The sequence below is a fragment of the Diadema antillarum genome, unplaced genomic scaffold, assembly GCF_040938485.1.
Source record: "Diadema antillarum isolate AM-2024a unplaced genomic scaffold, OU_Dant_1.0 seq00000531_RagTag, whole genome shotgun sequence".
In the NCBI taxonomy this organism is placed as follows: Eukaryota; Metazoa; Echinodermata; class Echinoidea; order Diadematoida; family Diadematidae; genus Diadema; species Diadema antillarum.
In genome coordinates, this window is record NW_027271482.1 from 1,261,725 (window position 1) to 1,280,017 (window position 18,293).

Sequence of the window (18,293 nt, forward strand, 5' to 3'; positions counted from 1 at the left end):
CTTTTCACTTCTTGAAATCCTTAGAACACTCTTCACTTTCAAGTCTAATAACTTTTGAATGGATAATGCTACTACTTTGAAAGTTGGCATTAATCGTAGATAGAATGTGTTAATAGAGTAAGCCAAATTAAGCTTAATTCAGCTTAATCTAATAATCTCTTTATTGTTGCTGATCCGGTGGTTTACATCCTGTGTTTTGTCCCTTTTAACACACAGCGTGCACGGCTTGGTAAAGATTAAGCACTTGAATGTACCCTGTACTTCAGAGCCTCTTTTCTGAGTTCACACTTTTCCAAGTGTGTGCTTTCTTTCCAGTATTTAGATAGGTTAGGGGAGTCATTTTGAGTTGACTTATACATCATTTTAAAGCTTAGAGTCTGCTCTTTCAGAATCTACGCATAACTAAAAATCCATGTCTGGTGACTTTTTGATGGTTTAGTGATGCAGGGTCACAAATGATAATTCAGTTCCTACGTAGTATCAATTCTTATGTTGGCGCTAATGTTGTTACTTGAAGTGTGGGAATATTTGTAAATGAATTCGTATTGTGACTCACCGTGTAATAATACCAGCGATTACTTCATTTACCCGAGGTTAGTCATTTCAAGCTCTGCATCACAGCAGAGATTCATGAACGCATTTGTGGCAATACCGTCAACACGACCCATAGCATGCATGTGAGCCACAATTTGGATCCAAGTTCCTTTACCGGGGCTCATCTATACTACTTGAGCTTGGGCATCCTCCACAGTTGGATGTAGCCGATGACGAGGAGACCGACAGTCATGATGCCGAGGGCCATTTCGTTTTGCCACAGCCCCCAGACGCTGTAGTCAATACCCTGTTCGTTGAGATACACTGTTCCAGGAATACTGCCACGAAAGGATTAGTCATAATCATAATCTTTCGATGCACATCTGTACACCTACATACGGACATGTTCATGGATACACTGTGTGATTGTCGAGACTATCTCCGGATTTGAACAGAATCATTTCATTGTCTAGCAGCTGATTGGTGCTCATATCTTCGCGTGAACTATTTTGTCAAATTGGAGCACTGTGGTGTCGTGGATAGGGTCTATAGCTCTAGGTGTATGACGGGATATCTCGGATCCGAAAGCATCCCGTTGTGCACTTTTTTGAACAAGATTTTTGAACAACTAGACAGGAACCTATGATGTGTATGTGAGTGTGTGCTTACAATGAACGTGAACACTGGACATGAATACCACCTTTTTAGAGCTCAGCTGACTAGCCTTATGGTCTGTTGCTCCAAGGCACATGAATGATTGATTAATAATTCACGATGGACTGCCTTAGGCACTGCTAGTCTGAATTCATGGCAAAGGGTAAAATGCATGAATAAGAAAAAAGTAAGCATCTGTTTCTATGTGCATACACTACATTTCAGGATGAATAAAAACCAGCTGTGATAGTGGAATTCCTCATGAACAATTAATAAGGCATTCAAACCCCGGCAATCGTTTGGGGTTCACGACACACTCCAATACACTCCAACTGGCCCTGTGCAAAGTTAAAATATAATTTATTATTATCTATAAAGTAAAGATAGAGTAAAATCTTAACCATTACTTGAAAAATTAATCTTGAATTTAATGAAACGTATTCATGCTTTCGTTTTTAAATTTCCTTCATCAAATTTGTACACTATTTAGCTATCACTCATATCAATGTCAGTGTCATCTGATACATAGTTTTTGAACCACTAGGGATCAAAAGTGGGAATTTTTTTGTAACACCTAGTACCAATAGGTTATTAACAACAGCAGGACCCTCAGTGACCAAAACAAAGAGGCTACCCTTAGTAAAACGGGTGCACGTCACGAGACCGACACCCACGAGTCATACAGCCCACAAGCCATACAGCTCACAAGTCATAAAGCCCACAAGTCATACAGCTCACAAGTCAGCAGCCCACTAGTTATACAGGCCACGAGTTCGACACTAAGTAAATAAAGCCCATGAGTTCGACATCAAGTAAAATAAGCCCACGAGTTACACAGCCCATGAGTTCGACACTATGCACAAAAGGCTCACGAGACTGACGCTGAGCAAAGAAAGCCCAAGAGACCGACACTACGCTTAAAAGGCTCACGAGACTGACACTAGGCAAAAGAGACCCACGAGACCGACACTAGGCAAAAGAGGCTCACGAGACCGACACAAGGCAAAGAAGGCCCACGAGACCGACTGGATGAACAACACCATCTATAGACCAAGTAACTGTATAGGGTGTCCAGATAATGGCATAAAGAAGGTATAAGAGATGGAAAAGGGGAGTTGCTAGGGTATTACCTCGTCAATTGCCCTCCCTTACCCCCTGAACGGTTCAAGATTTTTAATTGTGTTTGCGTTTATGAGTGTTTGCGAAAAAATAAACAAAATTCAGTAAAAGTGCATGAGACCGGTAGACACCGACTTAGAAAAAAATAAAATAAAATGATGGACATTCAGATCAACCAACTAGAAATATACCCAGGTATGAAATGAAGTTCACTACAAGAAAATTATTCACAAAATGGTCAGTGTTGTAGTGCACACCTGCTTTACATGATCTGGGGGGGGGGGTAGTCATCTGCAAAGACGTTGAAAATAAATTGTATAAATTCACAGAAAATAATGTTATCGTCCATTAAGACAGCGTTAAGAATTCGGAAAAAGAAGATGCACCCATGACAACTTTTCTATTTCATAAAAAATGTACCGTTTGGAGAAGAAAAATTTTACAAACACAAGCCACTGAAACCGAGGGGAATCGCTGCGATTTGAAAAAAAAAAATCATCTGTTGAATTTGATACGACATAGTTAAAGAAAAAAACAACGAATTAAACTCTGAGCAGGCGGGTATAAGCAGGCAGATAGGGTATCTAATAAGGCGTACTTAACTTGTGAAGCGAGAAAGAAAAGGGCGAAAATAAACCATCCATCGTTCTTGTCCTCTATAATTTTGTCGAACATTTTTTTGGTGGTTGGTACCATGAAGAGGACAATTTTATTTCGAAAAAACGGCAACAATGTCGCTCCCCGTAGCGTGACAGAACTGCCCCCTAAAAGCCACACACATAAAAATACGATATGTAGATGGTGCTGTTATTAGTTAGTTACAATATGTCGCTCGACAGCCTAACGAAATTGCACCCGCCAGTATATAATTTCCCCCCTAACGGAACACCCTGTACAGGTAGATATTTGTAATTGACATGTAGATGGCGCTGTTCGTCCTGTCGGTCTCGTGAGCCTTTTTTGCCTAGTGTCGGTCTCGAGGTTTCTTTGTCTAGTGTCGGTCTCGTGAGCCTTCTTTGCCTAGTGTCGGTCTCGTGGGCTTTCTTTGCCTGGTGTCGGTCTCGTGAGCCTCTTTTGCATACTGTCGGTCTCGTGAGCCTTAATTGTGTAGTGTCGGTCTCGTGGGCTTTCTTTGCTTGGTAACGGTCTCGTGAGCCTTTTGTGTGTAGTGTCGAACTCATGGGCTGTATGATTCGTGAGCCGTATAACTCATGGGCTGTATAACTCATGGACCTATTTATGATGTCGGTCTCGTGGACCGTATGACTCGTGGGTGTCGGTCTCGTGGGATGATCCCAGTAAAACGACCATATTCTTAACTAATCCTCTCCTCGACGTAGAATATCAAACAAGACACCAGGGGGTATTGCGATCACCCGAGTTTCTCAAGTTCACCTTCCACGCATTCTTGCAGACTATTACCTGAGAACATTGGAAACTTGGTGGTGAGTCGCTTTGAGGGCTTTCACGGGGGCATGGGGTGCATTTGGACATTATATTAAAAACTTTAAAAACTAGCCCCAAATTCGATCCCCGTCCAATCCCAGGATTTGACATTACCTTGAAAGTACATTTACTATAATAAACCTACTATGATGAATCTATTCAGAGTTTGTCTGGTTTCAAACAATATTCTGTATATCGCATATTGCCACCTAGTGATAATTTCTGCCAAGTTTGGTAACAAATCTGAGATGAGTTGCCAAGAAGAAGAAAAATCGTGTAGTGGTCCCTCCGGGCCCACCCCTTGGAACTGCCATGAAGTGACTTAAAACGGCAGTTTCCAAATTACCCAATAATAGCACTAACTTAGCGTATCACTGCTTGTTCTAAAAAAGATTTGTGAAGATTCCTTGATTTGGGGCTTTGTCTCTCCCTCCCCATCCTCAATGGGCATTGTACACACTCTAGCAATGACACCTGTCAAGTTTGGTGTAAACATGACCATGTCTTTTGAAGAAGATGAAAATGTGAAAAATGGCTAATTTTAGTTTTCCACCCCTCCAAACAGTCACCAAGCATAGCACTCATTGCACTAAATGGCTTATATCTTCTGGTTCTAAATAGAAGATTTGCAAAGACAACCTTAATTTGGGGGCGTTGTCCCCATTCCAGAGGCATTAGGCCCCTTGGGATCCCCCAAATGAGGATGGTACCCATTTCCAGAGATGAATATTCGATGACCCTAGCGACAATCCTTGCCAAGTTTGGTGAAAATCTGACCAAGCATTTTCAAAGAGAAGATAAAACCGAAGAACTGAAGAGGCATCTCGAATTGAAGTCGAGATACAAAGCTTTGCCTTTCGTTCACTTTTAAGACACCCTCCCAAGCATATTACTAACTACTTGTTTACAACAGAAGCATTCTATCATCTTTCACAATACTTAAAACATAACCTAATACTATACAATTATAACCTAATATAATAATAATTGAAAACATGAGTTGTGAAACAATAAAAAGAGACACCCATTTTTTTTCTGTGTATCACAAGCTAGAGTGTTACATTCTATAGCTGCAGCTAGTATCCCATGAGTTCGCATGTAAAACTTGCAGACGATCGATCGCTAAGGCGTACGTGTTGTGTCATTGTGCGAGATTTGAAACACTTTGCGAAGAGTTTGCGAACAAAATGGAAGCCTCCAGGTCCAGATTCGTTTAGTTAACTGAGGACGATTTCAGTTTTATTTTGCGCGAGAAAGACGCCAAAAACACAAGAACGGCTACGAACAAAGCCGTCAAGTTGTTCCGATCGTATCTGCGGGAAAGAGGCCAAAATGAGGACTTTCAAAAGCTTGACAAAAACATCGCTTTGATCGTTGTTCGGAATTTTCCTTGGAAGCAAGGAAAGCTGACGGGGATTTCTATACGACGACTTCACTTTCTGGCATCCGTGCTGGTCCTAATCGCTACTTGAAAGACGCATATTACCATGGAATCATAGATATCATCAGAGACAGTGAATTTGCCAACTCAAATGTATCCTACCGAGCAGCAACTGTGCAGCTAAAAAACTAGGTAAGGGGGATAATGTGCACCACTCCTCGATTGATGAAAACCACATTACAACACTGTACCAGTCAGTTTCCTTTGTCCAGTCTACTCCAACTGGTTTACAGAGAAAAGTATGGTTTGAACTTATGATCAACATCGGTAGGAGAGGCCGTGAAAATCTAAGGGACTTGAAACGGGATCACTTCCAAGTTTATGTTGACTTAGATGGCCGTGAACATGTAGCGCAAGCAAGAGATGAGCTGACAAAAATACTCGAGAGGATAGTCGATCCACACGAATTGATGGGGGTGGAATGTACGAAACACAGGATGACAAGGGCCCTGTTGCGTTTTTCAAAAAGTATATTTCCAAGCTCAACCCTGATTGTGACGCAGTCTTTCAAACCCCTAAGTCGGTTACACCATCCACAGGACCGTGGTACAAGAAGTGTCCGGTGGGGGTCAACACACTAGGTACTATGATGGTGCAGACTTCAAATACTGCAAACTTGTATAGAGTGTACACAAATGACTGTCTTTAGGGCTACATGCATTACGATACTAGACAAGACTGGCTTTACATCAAGGGAGATTTGTCAGGTTTCTGGTCATAGAAACGAAGGAATCCTTGCTTCATATGTAGGCCGAGTTGGTGACGACAAGAAATATGACATCTCCAATGCCTCGTCAAGAGCTCTAGGTAAAGAACCAGACCCCAAAAGCTCTAAACCTGAAAAGCCATCACCCTCAAGAAGATCAACGATGCCAGCAACTGTGAGTAAAGCTCCAACACGCCCACTGACACTGAAAATTGGAGAAACTGAGGCCCCAAGTGTTGCATCTAGGCTTCAAATTGATCAAGAGTTGAACTTTGATTTATCGTACTCTTTGACTAGTTCCCAAGACATTGAAACACATCACACTGAGTCTCATGTCTTGTGTGAGGAGATAAATAAGGACTGTACTAATTCAACAGGAGACGTAAACAACAAAAGAGCTTGCAGTTCCGTTGCTAACATACAGCAGATCTACTCTCACTCATACAACTTCGAAAACTCAAAGTAGATCTGCGGTTTCAACAGAGCCCTTTTGTGCTCAACAATTGCAATGTGACAACTAACTACTACTTTCTGGAGCACTTTATGACCTGTAGATACGTTGGTGTTACTAGGACATGTTTTGCAACTTTGGAATTCGCGGGATCGACAATAGCTGTAAGATATTCGCCGATGGTGGCGACATTTTTTTTCTAGCCTTTTGGTTGTGATGCCTACTTCCGGTATCGGTGCGCGCGAGCGTACAGCTGTTTGTATTATGTGCAGTGGTGATCACTATGTACTAGTGTTTATGTTGTGAGAAAGCGATATCATTGTGCAAACGGGTCACGCTGTTCAAAAGTAAGTAAAATATTGGATATTTATAAAATGGGTTCAAAAATGTAGCCAGTTGGAAGCGCTGAAATGAGTCACGTGTGCGTGTATTACTTTCTCACTAACATGCACGGCCTGACGTCACAATGTTTACACTAGCAGTGCGCACTCAATCAGTTGTTATAAGTGCGTCGCGCGCCACTATACGCGCTGTCAATCCTGTAAACAACTTCTAGTTCGGGCTGCCGGCCGGCCTTTCTTGTGTGCATAACATGTGTGGCGTACGTATACTCTTATATTATGTGCGGGATTTCCGAGTGCGACGTGCGTAAAATAAATGTTTTGGACGAACATCTTCGGACATCTTGGCTCTTGAGCGAGTGCTACATGTAGCTGACTGGTATTGACCCACAAAGGTACGTGAAAAATGCTGTTAGTTTTCGACCCATTTTATAAAACAAATGATGCACAGGATTATTTCGTGGCGTTAGTGGAGATGCAGCTCACTCTCGGGTATTTACAATGTAGCGTGCAACATGCACTCGGCTTCGCCTCGTGCATGTTTCACAATTGTAAATACCCTCGAGTGCGCTACATCTCCACTAACGCACTCTATCCTGTGCATCATTTGTATAATATCGCAGTATGATGACAGATACACAAAAATGTCTATCGAAGAGATGGACGGAAGACCGGCGAGCTCAACTTTCGAGTTCACGGCTTTACCGTTGAAGTCACGCTCGGAGCCATCCGCTGCGGTCACCCCACGCCGCTTGCGCAGGGATTCTTCACGATCACAGGGCTGTATCACATCGTACGTGGTCGCGGCTTTCGATGCAAAACTGAGGAGCTCGTCTCTCCGTTTACCATTGCATGGTACGCCTCTGACAGTCAAAAACTTACGAAGTTGGGGGACAGTCATCCTCTGCAAATCTCTGTTCTCAGAACCGTTCATAATGATGGATGAAACGACAAAACAAACTGATAAAATTCGATGAATTCTCCGTGTAGCAATTCGCAAGCCGAGTATACTCTTATATACCGGAAGTACACAGCACAACCGGAAACTCGACCCGTGATAGCCAGAACACACGGCGACCAATCAAAAATAAGCATTTGATACAGCCCTCTAGCGGCTAAATACTTATATTTATTGTTGATCCAGCGAATTTCGCGCATTGCCTTTGCATTCGGATTGGACCTGGAGTTTGCAGCCATTTTTACCGGATTACATCTAGACGCCTATGTGTCTCAAGACTATCACCCTTGGGTACCTGTAAGTCAAATTTTGCCTTACATAGATAAAATTATAGATAATAATGATTACATTGGATGGCTTTAATTTATGGAATACCATGGAATATTGCACTCGTTAGGACCAATATTGCACTCATCTTCGATTCGTGGAACATTGGTTATAACACGTGCAATATTCCCTGCTGTCCCATTCATAGCCATCCAATATGATATTATTCTGTCAAACTGGTAGAAATATCAGCTAGTATATTGAAAATCTGACCACGCATCTTAAAAAGAATATCAAATATAAAAACCTGGGCCACGATTCGTTCAAGGCGGTAATGGGACCACGTCTATTTCTAACATAAATAGCCTTGAAAATCCATGCACTTATGTATTTACTCAGATTTTCTCTTGTTTTAACGATCCTTTTTATGAAAAGAATGTCTATAGTTGGTGGTTCTAGGGATCCTGGGGGTTCCCAGCGGGTGGGAGCATGGTGCCCATTGTATAAGTATACATTCTGTCACCACAGTGATAATGCCTGCCAGGCTTGGTGACAAATTTGACCATGTGTTTCGAAGAAGATTATAAAAAGGCCCCATGTGATCCCTCATCATCATCATCGGAACTTGCACGAAGAAACTTGAATTTGCGGGCAACAATATACTTTTTCACGACATTAACTTTGCCATTTTTGGTTCTAGAAAAGAAGATTTCACAAAGATTGCTTAATTTGAGGTTTGCTCGTTCCCACTCCCTGGGCATTGAGCCAAGTTTGGCGAAATCTAACTATACGTTTTCAAGAAGAAAATGAAAAGGTGAAAATTCGGCCCAAATTATTAGAAGCCCCGACCCACTCCAAGATCTGCCACGAACAAACTTGAAACGGCAGTCACCAACCTAATTACTCATAACACTAAATAAGTTAATCATTTCTGGTTCTAGAAAAAAAAAAGAAGATTTGTACTGATTCCTTTACCTTGTGTGCCCTTGGGGCCTCATTGAGGGGAATGGTGCCCATTTGTACAGATTATATTCTAAACAGGTAGCAATAATACCTACTGAGTTTGGTGAAAATGTCACCATGCATTTTCAAAAAAGAAAATGTAGAAATTGAGCCCCAATCTGGCCGCCCGGGCCATCCCTGATCTGACAAAACATTGCAGACAGTAATCTATGTAGTCGTAGATCTAACATAGCTTATTACTCAAGGTGTGAGAGAAAGTAATATTTTGGGGCTTTGTCCCCCGGGAATGGGGAGAGAGGGATCGCTCAGGGGGACCAAATTTTGTAAAAAGTTTACCATGCGTTATCATGAAGAAGATGAAAAAGTAAAATTTGTGCCCACTTTGGACCCCAAGACCTGCCATGAACAAACTTGAAACTACAGCCATCAATGTACTCTCTTATATAGCGTTAACCTAGATCTGTGATTTCTGGTTCTACAGAAGATTTCTAAAGATTACTTATTTGTAAGGATTCAACCCCTTGTGGTCCCCTACAGATCGGGATGGGATGGGGGGGGGGGGGGGTCGTGGGACACATTGGAGTAAATTGACAACCCATCCCTAGGGATGCTGCGTGCCAAATTTTGGTGAAAATGTGTTATGAGGTTTTCCAAAAGAAGATGAAAATGTAAAGGGTTAACGCATGACACATGACGGACGAATGATTGCAATAGCTCATTTGAGCCTCTGACTCAGGTGAGCTAAAATGTTTCAGCAAATATTCGACTAACCATCCTGTCTGTTCCGCCACATCTTCGCAGAATGCTGTATCCTTGATTTCGTTTATGAGAAGCGCCTGGAAAGGGAACAATCGTTTTAAGAAGAATGTCACACATGAGTATACCAGAAAACTTTGTGCATTATAACATGAATAATGAACTTCTGAAAGATGCACACACATACACACATACACACATACACACACACGCACACATACAGATATAAATGTATAGAACGATCATCAGATCAAAAGAACGCAAATCCCAAAGAGATGTCAGACAGTTCGGGGAACTGAAAGTTCTGGACGAAACAACACCGCCAGTCAAAGTAACGGGAAACCCCGCACTTGAATAGAAAAGGACACAACAGACTCTTCAGGAAAAGACTCAGACAACAGACTCTTCAGGAACACAGAAACGGAGAAAAACAACGCCATCAACGGACACAACGAACGCAGCTACAACCATGACCACCGGGGTGAAACCAGACTTATGAAGGGGTATAACTTTTGCGAATGTAGCGAAATTGGGATTCACCAGGGTTCGTAAAGGGTTGCAGAGGGTTCGTAAACAGTTGCAAGAAAGTTCGCAAACGGTTTTTATTGTCGCAAGCAGTTTTTCTCGTCGCAGAGAGATTTTGAACATGTTCAAGTTCAAAAGTACAGGGTCTTAATCTTTACCAAGTCGTGCTAGCTGTGCAATGAAAAGGACAAAACACAGGATGTAAACCACCGGAGCAACAACAAAGAAGGAATTATCACATTAAGCTAAAATTGAACATGCTCTATCAACACATTCTTTCCATAATTATTGCAACTTTTAAAGCATTACAGTTATCATTTCAAAAGTTATTCGACTTGAAAGTGAAGTGTAAAGGATTACACGAAATGAAAAGGGGACTCTAAGACATACTTGATCATTCTATTCTCCCCAAAAAAAGCGTTGTAGAAAAACTGCTGAAAATACACCTTCCACTCATGTTATGATTCCAAACTAAAGTATAATGTACAAGAAGGATAGCTCTTTCAGAAAATATGAAAAAAAAAATCAAGATTGACTTGAGTGACCCATTTCACTTTTTTTATGATTTCTCATGTAAAATCAAGGGGTGCGACTTTTTGTTCGTTTTGTGATGCACGGTAACATATAAACATGACAACAGAAGACAATTTTAACACGATAAGAAATGCAAATTAAGACGCAAAAAAATATTGGAGGAAAAAGAAAAATCATTTGGCAAATTCCAATTCAAATGACATTAGGGAAGAAGCAATAGTGATAACACAAATGGTAGAATTTTGAAATGTTATTTGAAATCTAAGAAAATTGAAAATAATCTCTGGGTCTTGACTTTATGGCATAAATTCTTAAATTTCAAAATAGAAAGAATGAAACAAAGAAATGTTGTCCATTTTGCCATCTTTGCCGCTTACTCTGTATGTCATTTAAAGTTTGAGTTGACAGAAAATTCTGATTTTTCTCCTTCAGTTTCACCGATTTGTTTCTGTTTGAGGATATAAAGGACACAAGGCAACGAATACTTACTTTTGCTATTTCTATCCTGTCTCTCATTGTCTTAAATTGGTCTTTTGTTTTCAATGCTATTTTAAAGGTCATATACAAATAATTGAAAAAATGTCAATTTCTGCATTTTTTTTTACTGTTGTGCCTTGGAGAACAAAAACGAATGTGTTCACTAATGCGTAAAATTTCCCTCAATGATTTTTATCAAAATCTTCTATAAAAAATGAGATCAAAAAGTGTTTACTTTCTTCTTCTTTTTTGATGAGTGTATGTGGTAACGTCTGAGTTAGAATGTAAGATTTTAGGGCAAAAATACAATTAAAAGACGGAAAATGTATGATTTTTAAATAAATGATTTGCACAAATTTAAACATAAGATAAAAGATGTTCTTAATAATGTTGAGCATACCAGAGAAGAAATGTATGAAATATTTGTTAGACCAAGAACCACAACTCTTCTCAGTAAACACATGGAATTTCAGTTTGTTATTTCATGGATTGACTTACACTTACAAGCAACTTTTAGAATATAGTTTTGTTGCAAATAGGTTGTCTTTTTTGTACTAAAAAAATAGAATTTTATGAATATGTATTTCTGCAATGTCAGATAGTAAAAAAAATACGGAGAATAATGATATCACATCATAATCTTATGGAAATACGAGGTATGCATGGGGTAGACATTTTGTTGGACTGTCCGGTAGCTCAGCGAGAATTGAGTTTGTAAATGCTGTTAGTTAATTTGCTGAAATATATTGTTTTTAAATCAAGAAATACAGGCATTTTACCATCTTTTTAACATTATTCAGAAAAGAATAGGGGAAAGTACTGAAGAGGAAAAGAAATTGGCAACTATAAGAGGGAAATTTGGTTTGCATTTAATAGAGTGGGAGTATGTTCATCGATTGAAATGTTTGGATAGATTAGTGAGTGAAGGTTATTAGTGTGATTTGTAGAGTGCGGCTGGCGTTTGTAAGGAGATAGAATTGATTTTGTAAAGCTTCAAATCTCTGCGGCATAATGTTAAGGGCTATTTTTGTCATTGCTACTTACGGCTAATGCCTATAATTTGTGATTATATGTATTAATTACTGGGCATGAATATTATATTTTGTACATTATAATTTATATATTATATTTCAATATACCTCATAAATACAATTTATTGAAGTGTAGGATTGGGATTTGAGCGGGGACCCTAGAACTAAATCAGGGGAGGGGAATGCGTAAAGGGGCTGGCAGGGGTATTTTTTTCTTTCATGTAGTTATATGTGAATTTGTTTACAAATGTCAGCTGTACGAATTATTTTGCTGTTGTTGTTGATTAGTCATTGTTGACCATTATATAGTGGGAATACATTAAGATGAATGTTTTGTTTTGTGAAATTTAAGAAATCAAATAAAGATTGAAAAAAAGTGAGTGTCTGTCTGTGTTGGTGAGTTTCAAAGGGAGGGAGGACATAATCTTCCATTAACTCTAAGATGTCTAGAAACATGAAAAGCAACCTACGTTGAGTCCGTATCTGAAGATACTGAGGTACTGCAACCATTGCAGCCAGACGGGTAAAGAGCTGATGTTAACCAACAAACCACCAAATATCTGAGGAAGAAGGAAATGATAGGGAATAAAGATTTATACATATATGTTCATTTTGTATGTTGCATTCGTAAATACAAAATGAATTGTTTTGGTCCAGACAAATCGAGAAGCTAATTTAAATCATGCAATGTGCTTATTCTCGACGATGAAATCAAAAGTTCTCACCCTTGCGCTGTCATAGTCTCCAGTGGCGTTCGTTTGGTCAGTACTACCGGTTCTCTTCTAATTACAACTAAACTCATGCCATTTGATTCTTTTGAAATATCTATTCTTCATGCATGAGTATAGAACACTTAACCTTCACATTGTGCAGCAGCACTTACCTGTCAAGCCACACTCATCAATGTTTATCATCTAAACTTTGATATTTATTAGTCGATTGATGCACGGCTTGATAGGAGTAAAATGAATTACTTGCAGATATCTTTACAAGCTATGAAGACTACATGGTCTAATCATAAAACAGTGTCTTTATAAATGTCAGGCTGAAGTGGAATCAGTGTATTTCGAACAAATATTTTCATAGGCACGCCAGGACTTTGTCCAAACCAGAATTAAACACATCCTTATAAACAGAGGAAAATCATAAATAGTGAATGAAGTTGCGCCTGGCAGTGGCTACAGTGTTAGTTATTTCTGACATCATATTCTAGTCTGGGTGCCAAAGACAGATTTTTGGGTTAATCTTGTTTTGCAGTCTGCCCAATGTTTTTTGACTGTTTTTACTCTATTTCGGGGGTGCTGAATCTGAATCTGGATGATGCAGTCCTTGTTTCCTTTAGGGTTTTGATATATTCAAGATGGTCGCCAACATGGCCGTCAAAAACAGAGCCTCCCATGCATTTGCTTCTCAGTGATTAAATATGAACACAATCAATGGTTTTACTCTGTTCGGGGTGCTGAATACGAATCCGGATAATGCAACTCTTGTATCCTTCAGAGTTTTGATATATTCAAGATGGCCACCAAAATGGCCGCCCCAAACATAATTTCCCATTTATTTTCTTCTAAATGGATACAAATTGAAAGTAATTGATAGTTGTACCGTACTTCGAGGGTGGTGAATCCATAAATGTATATTGCAACTTTTGTATCAATTAGGGTTTTGAGATATTGAAGATGGCCGCCAAAATGGCCGCCAAAGATAGAAATTCCCATGTCCTTCTTAATGGTGAAAAATGAAAAAATGCAGTTGATAGTTCCAACCTTTTTCGAGGGTGGGGATTCCTAATCTGCATGATGCAATTCTTGCACCCTTGAAGGTTTTTGAAATATTCAACATTTTTTGCTAAAAATGCGCTCCGAAATCAAAAGCTGCCATGTATTTCCTTGTAAATGGTAAATAAGAAATAGAAAATGATTGGTTTAACCAATTTTGAGGGTGTTTAAATCGAATCTAGATGATGTAAGTCTTGCAGCTCAGAGAGCTTTGAGATGTCATGATGGCTGCCAAAATGACCGTCAAAATTTAAATCGCAGTATGAATACTTCCTTATAATTTGCAAACTTGAAAATAAATTGACCGTTTTATCCTATTTCGATTGCGCTTAATCCGAATCCGGTTGATGTAACTCTTGCATTCTTTAGGATTTTGAGTTATTCAAAATGGACGCCAGAATAGAAAAAATGAGAACTCCAATATGAGTATTTCATTTTAAGTGGTAAAAATAGACAGTTAATTCATGGTCCTACCTTTTTTTTTCCGAGTAGGATCCGTAGGAATCCGAATCTTGTTGATGCAGCTGCTGCACCCTTAAGGGCGTTGGTTAGGGCTGCGGCTAATTTAGGGCATTTGTAAAATCAGCTAATTGCCATCCAAAATAGTTGCCACAATGTTGATGTGAACCAAAATATCGCAAAAATGCATGCGTCATAGGATGCTCTCGCGTTTACTGAGAAAGTTGCTACTGACATCCTCTCTAGAGGAAGTAAAAGTCTCTCACTTATAAACACACAGATATAATGACTAATGACATATTATGCTAAAAACACGTAAAAAAGATGGCTCGGTAAAAAAGGAAGCCAATATAGCTCCACAGATATATGATCTATTGCTTACCTTGTTTAGCTAGTTAAATTGCTTCACATGTGATTCTTTTTTAAATTTGGGAGAAAGTGATTACTGAATACTGAACTATAGATGTTCTTTTTTTAATAAAACACTCCTTAGGTTCTGATTCAAATATTTTTTTCCTTAATAGCAATGCTGGTTGGCGTGTGACCAGCATTCTTTCGTTGTGTAATATTCGACGGAGTAGTAAATTGATTATGTTTCCATTCATGATCCATAGAACCATCTGAAAATAAGAAAGATCTATACTTGCTTAATCAGTACTTGTCAAAATTTACTCTCATGCAGAGATTGTTAAACAAGTGGATTTCACTTAATTAGCAAACAACCAAAATCAGTCTCCCTTGGTTCATTTTGTTCCGATCAAGCTCCTCCATCTCCCCTACGATGAGTCCTTTTCTTTCCTGAAAGCTTAAGTTTTTATACAGATAAGGTATTCAAGTTATTCGTGACGCTCATGAGCATTGAGCAGATAGGTGGCGCATTTTAGGGTTTTGTCGCGCAGTCTGGCTTTTGTCTTAATATCAGATTTTCTGTTTAACAAGTGAGGTTGCTCCTTGTGAACAATAGTCCAGTTTGCTCACAATAATTAGGTGAGTCAGTAAAACTTTTTAGCAATTATGCCTCTGTGACACCATTAAAATATTAGCAATAATTCTGCGCCTAAACATTTCACATTTTGTCTCTATAAGAATTGGGTATTATCGATTACCGATATTATAATTACGTAGAACGCTTTAGGATTCAAATTGATATATATAGTGGTCATGAATTCAGCCATTTCTGATGACGTAATCAAAATATGGGACAAGTTTAATAAGCATTCGAGACGAGATTCATAAAAATATCCAGACAAGTTTCGGCCCTTATACCAGCAGCTGGCAGCAGGCCATACTACTTACTCTAGTCGAAGTGGAGTAGCTTGGTATGGAGTATTTGGCAGCCATAAAGCCATTTTGTATTTCTATTACATAAGGTAAGAATACCAGTGGTATCTTGGCGGGGGGGGGGGGGGGGGGGGGTTGGTCATAAGTTTCAGAATAATGTTTATATCTTTTCAGTATATAAACACCACATGGGTCATTTCTGATACCACTTACTTCTGGCTGATTTTACAAATTTGTTTGAATGACTCGTATTTAAAAGAATGAAATATTGCTTTTCACTCCGGGTACAATCCCCAGCTTAACTTCATTGGACAATATTTCACCATTTGTATAAAAGATATAAAGGAATTTCCATTATTATGAGACATATTGAAGAAAATCAACACTTACAAAGATGCAAGAGTTTATCAAACCGGTTTTAGCACACTCGAAATAGGATAGGATCATCAATTAATTTCAAATTTTCTATCGTTTATGAGGTAATGTTCATGAATATTATTGGGATTTGAATTTTTTGGCAATCATTCTGGCATTCTTATGAATGCAAGAGTAGCATCAGCCAGATTCAACGTCAGCTCCCTCGAAAAAGGATAAAACCATCTGTTTTTATATATATTTACAAGGAAATACGCTTAAATGTTCGTTTTTTATGGCAATTTGGCTTTGATCTTACGTATCTCAAAAGCCTCAAGGATTCAACACTTCTATCATATGCAGATTCGGATTCGATACTCTCGAAATAGGGTAAAAGCACCCACTTTCAATTTTCAAGAATCGCGAAACATAGGAATTTCCATTTTTGCGGCCATCTTGGATATCTGAAAACCGTCAAGGATGCAAGAGTTGTATCATGTTGACTCGGATTCTGCACCCTCGGGATAGAATAAAATCACACATCAATTGTTTCATATAGAAATACATGTGAATGTCGGGGGGGGGGGGGTGGCCACCATTTTTAATATCTCAAAACTCTTAAGGATGCAAGGGTTGCATCGGCCAGATTCGGATTCGGCACCCTCAAAATATGGTAAAACCATTAAAAAAATCAGTTCAGCCTCTGGCACTTCGGACTATTTCAGGACACCAGCAACTCGTCATACCATCATGATTACGTAGAGGCCAGCGATAAGCAGCGTTGCGATCCCGGCGATGCTGACGCTGGAGCTGATGGCGAAGGCTATAGCGCTTGAGACGAGAGTGACGAGAAGGAGGGTCATGAAGTAAATGAAAAACTGGGCGGCTGACGACTGCAGACCTTGGGAAACAAGAATGCAACCAGAATATTGGAAGAAAGGGTTCAAATTCCACTGTGAACATGGACCACTGGATGGGTACTCGGCAATGGTTTGTAATTGTAATAACCCCAATACTAATCCAGCAGTCTGACATGGATTGTTATACTTTTCCTTTTTCCATATATCCCCATTATTACTTAATCGGCAACATGTTATAATTATTATTTTAAATAAAATTCCTCCCCTCGCTTATCAGCCAAGGCTGGCGGTGGCTAACCACAAAAACAACAAAGATTGTTATCCCCGAGGTCCTTGTCTGATTGATTCGGATCGACACCCCTGCATGTCCTGCATGTCCTTTTTTAAAGGGTGTTCAGACGCAATTCAATATATAATAAAACGATACAGCTATACCAAAACGGTTTAGCTATACAATGAATTTATGCGTCTGAACGCTGGCTAACGAAACGACGTATAACGAAACGACGGTAAGAGCATCGTCGAACTAAACCAGATTATAAAGAAACGATGTATCAAGAATCATCGTATAGCCGACAGACCGTTCAGATGCTAATCTCGACCGTTCTGGAAAGCGTCAAATAGATGCACATTTTCCCACTGTGCAATACATGTTGTTATGGTCATGACGTCGTCGCGAGTGACAGGTAAAGCTTAGGGTCACATTTCGTGCGCACTCCCATTAGGCCTCGCCCAGTTATACCGTTCTATGGTGGCCATACGTTCAGACGCCTCATGGAATGCTGATTCGTTACCGAGTTCTTTATTCGAAAAAAAGTCCCACTCAATTAACCCCCTATTCAGACGCAAGCCAGTTTATTCCAAAACTCGATAAAGAAACGACGTATAAAGAATCATCGAATAGCCGATAGACCGTTCAGACGCTTATTTCGACCATTCCGGAAAAACGTCGTACAGATGTGTAGTTTCTTACTGCGCATGTTGTTATGGTCATGAGAGACAGGTACAAGGTCATTTTTCGTGCTTGCTTCCATTAATCCTCGCCCATTATACCATTCTATGGTCGCCATACGTTCAGACGCGTAATGGAATGCTGATTCGTTATCGAGTTCTACTGTAGTTCGAAACGATGCTCTGACCGTCGTTTCATACGTCGTTTCGTTATACATCGTTTCGTAAGTCAGCGTTCAGACGTATGAATTCATCGTATAGCTATACCGTTTTTGTATAGCTATACCGTTCTAGTATAATTTTTGCGTCTGAATGCCCTGTAAGTTACAGTGGCCATCTCATCATGGCACAGAAGATTTCACATTGGAAGAAATTATAGACTTCAGGCAACACAATGACTGGACAAC

General features: G+C 39.6%; 1 protein-coding gene across 1 annotated transcript in view; it reads right to left on the reverse strand.

The window, feature by feature from the left end:
* Window positions 1-724: 724 nt before the first annotated feature.
* LOC139734519 (broad substrate specificity ATP-binding cassette transporter ABCG2-like) overlaps window positions 725-18,293 on the reverse strand; it is a 156,521-nt gene continuing 138,952 nt past the window's right edge. Inside the window, exons 13-16 of the mRNA XM_071645294.1 lie at window positions 16,822-16,976; window positions 12,674-12,763; window positions 9,652-9,716; window positions 725-872 (exon numbers count right to left, since the gene is read on the reverse strand). Coding sequence (XP_071501395.1) covers window positions 725-872; window positions 9,652-9,716; window positions 12,674-12,763; window positions 16,822-16,976 — 458 coding nt within the window. The remainder of the gene's footprint in view (window positions 873-9,651; window positions 9,717-12,673; window positions 12,764-16,821; window positions 16,977-18,293) is intronic.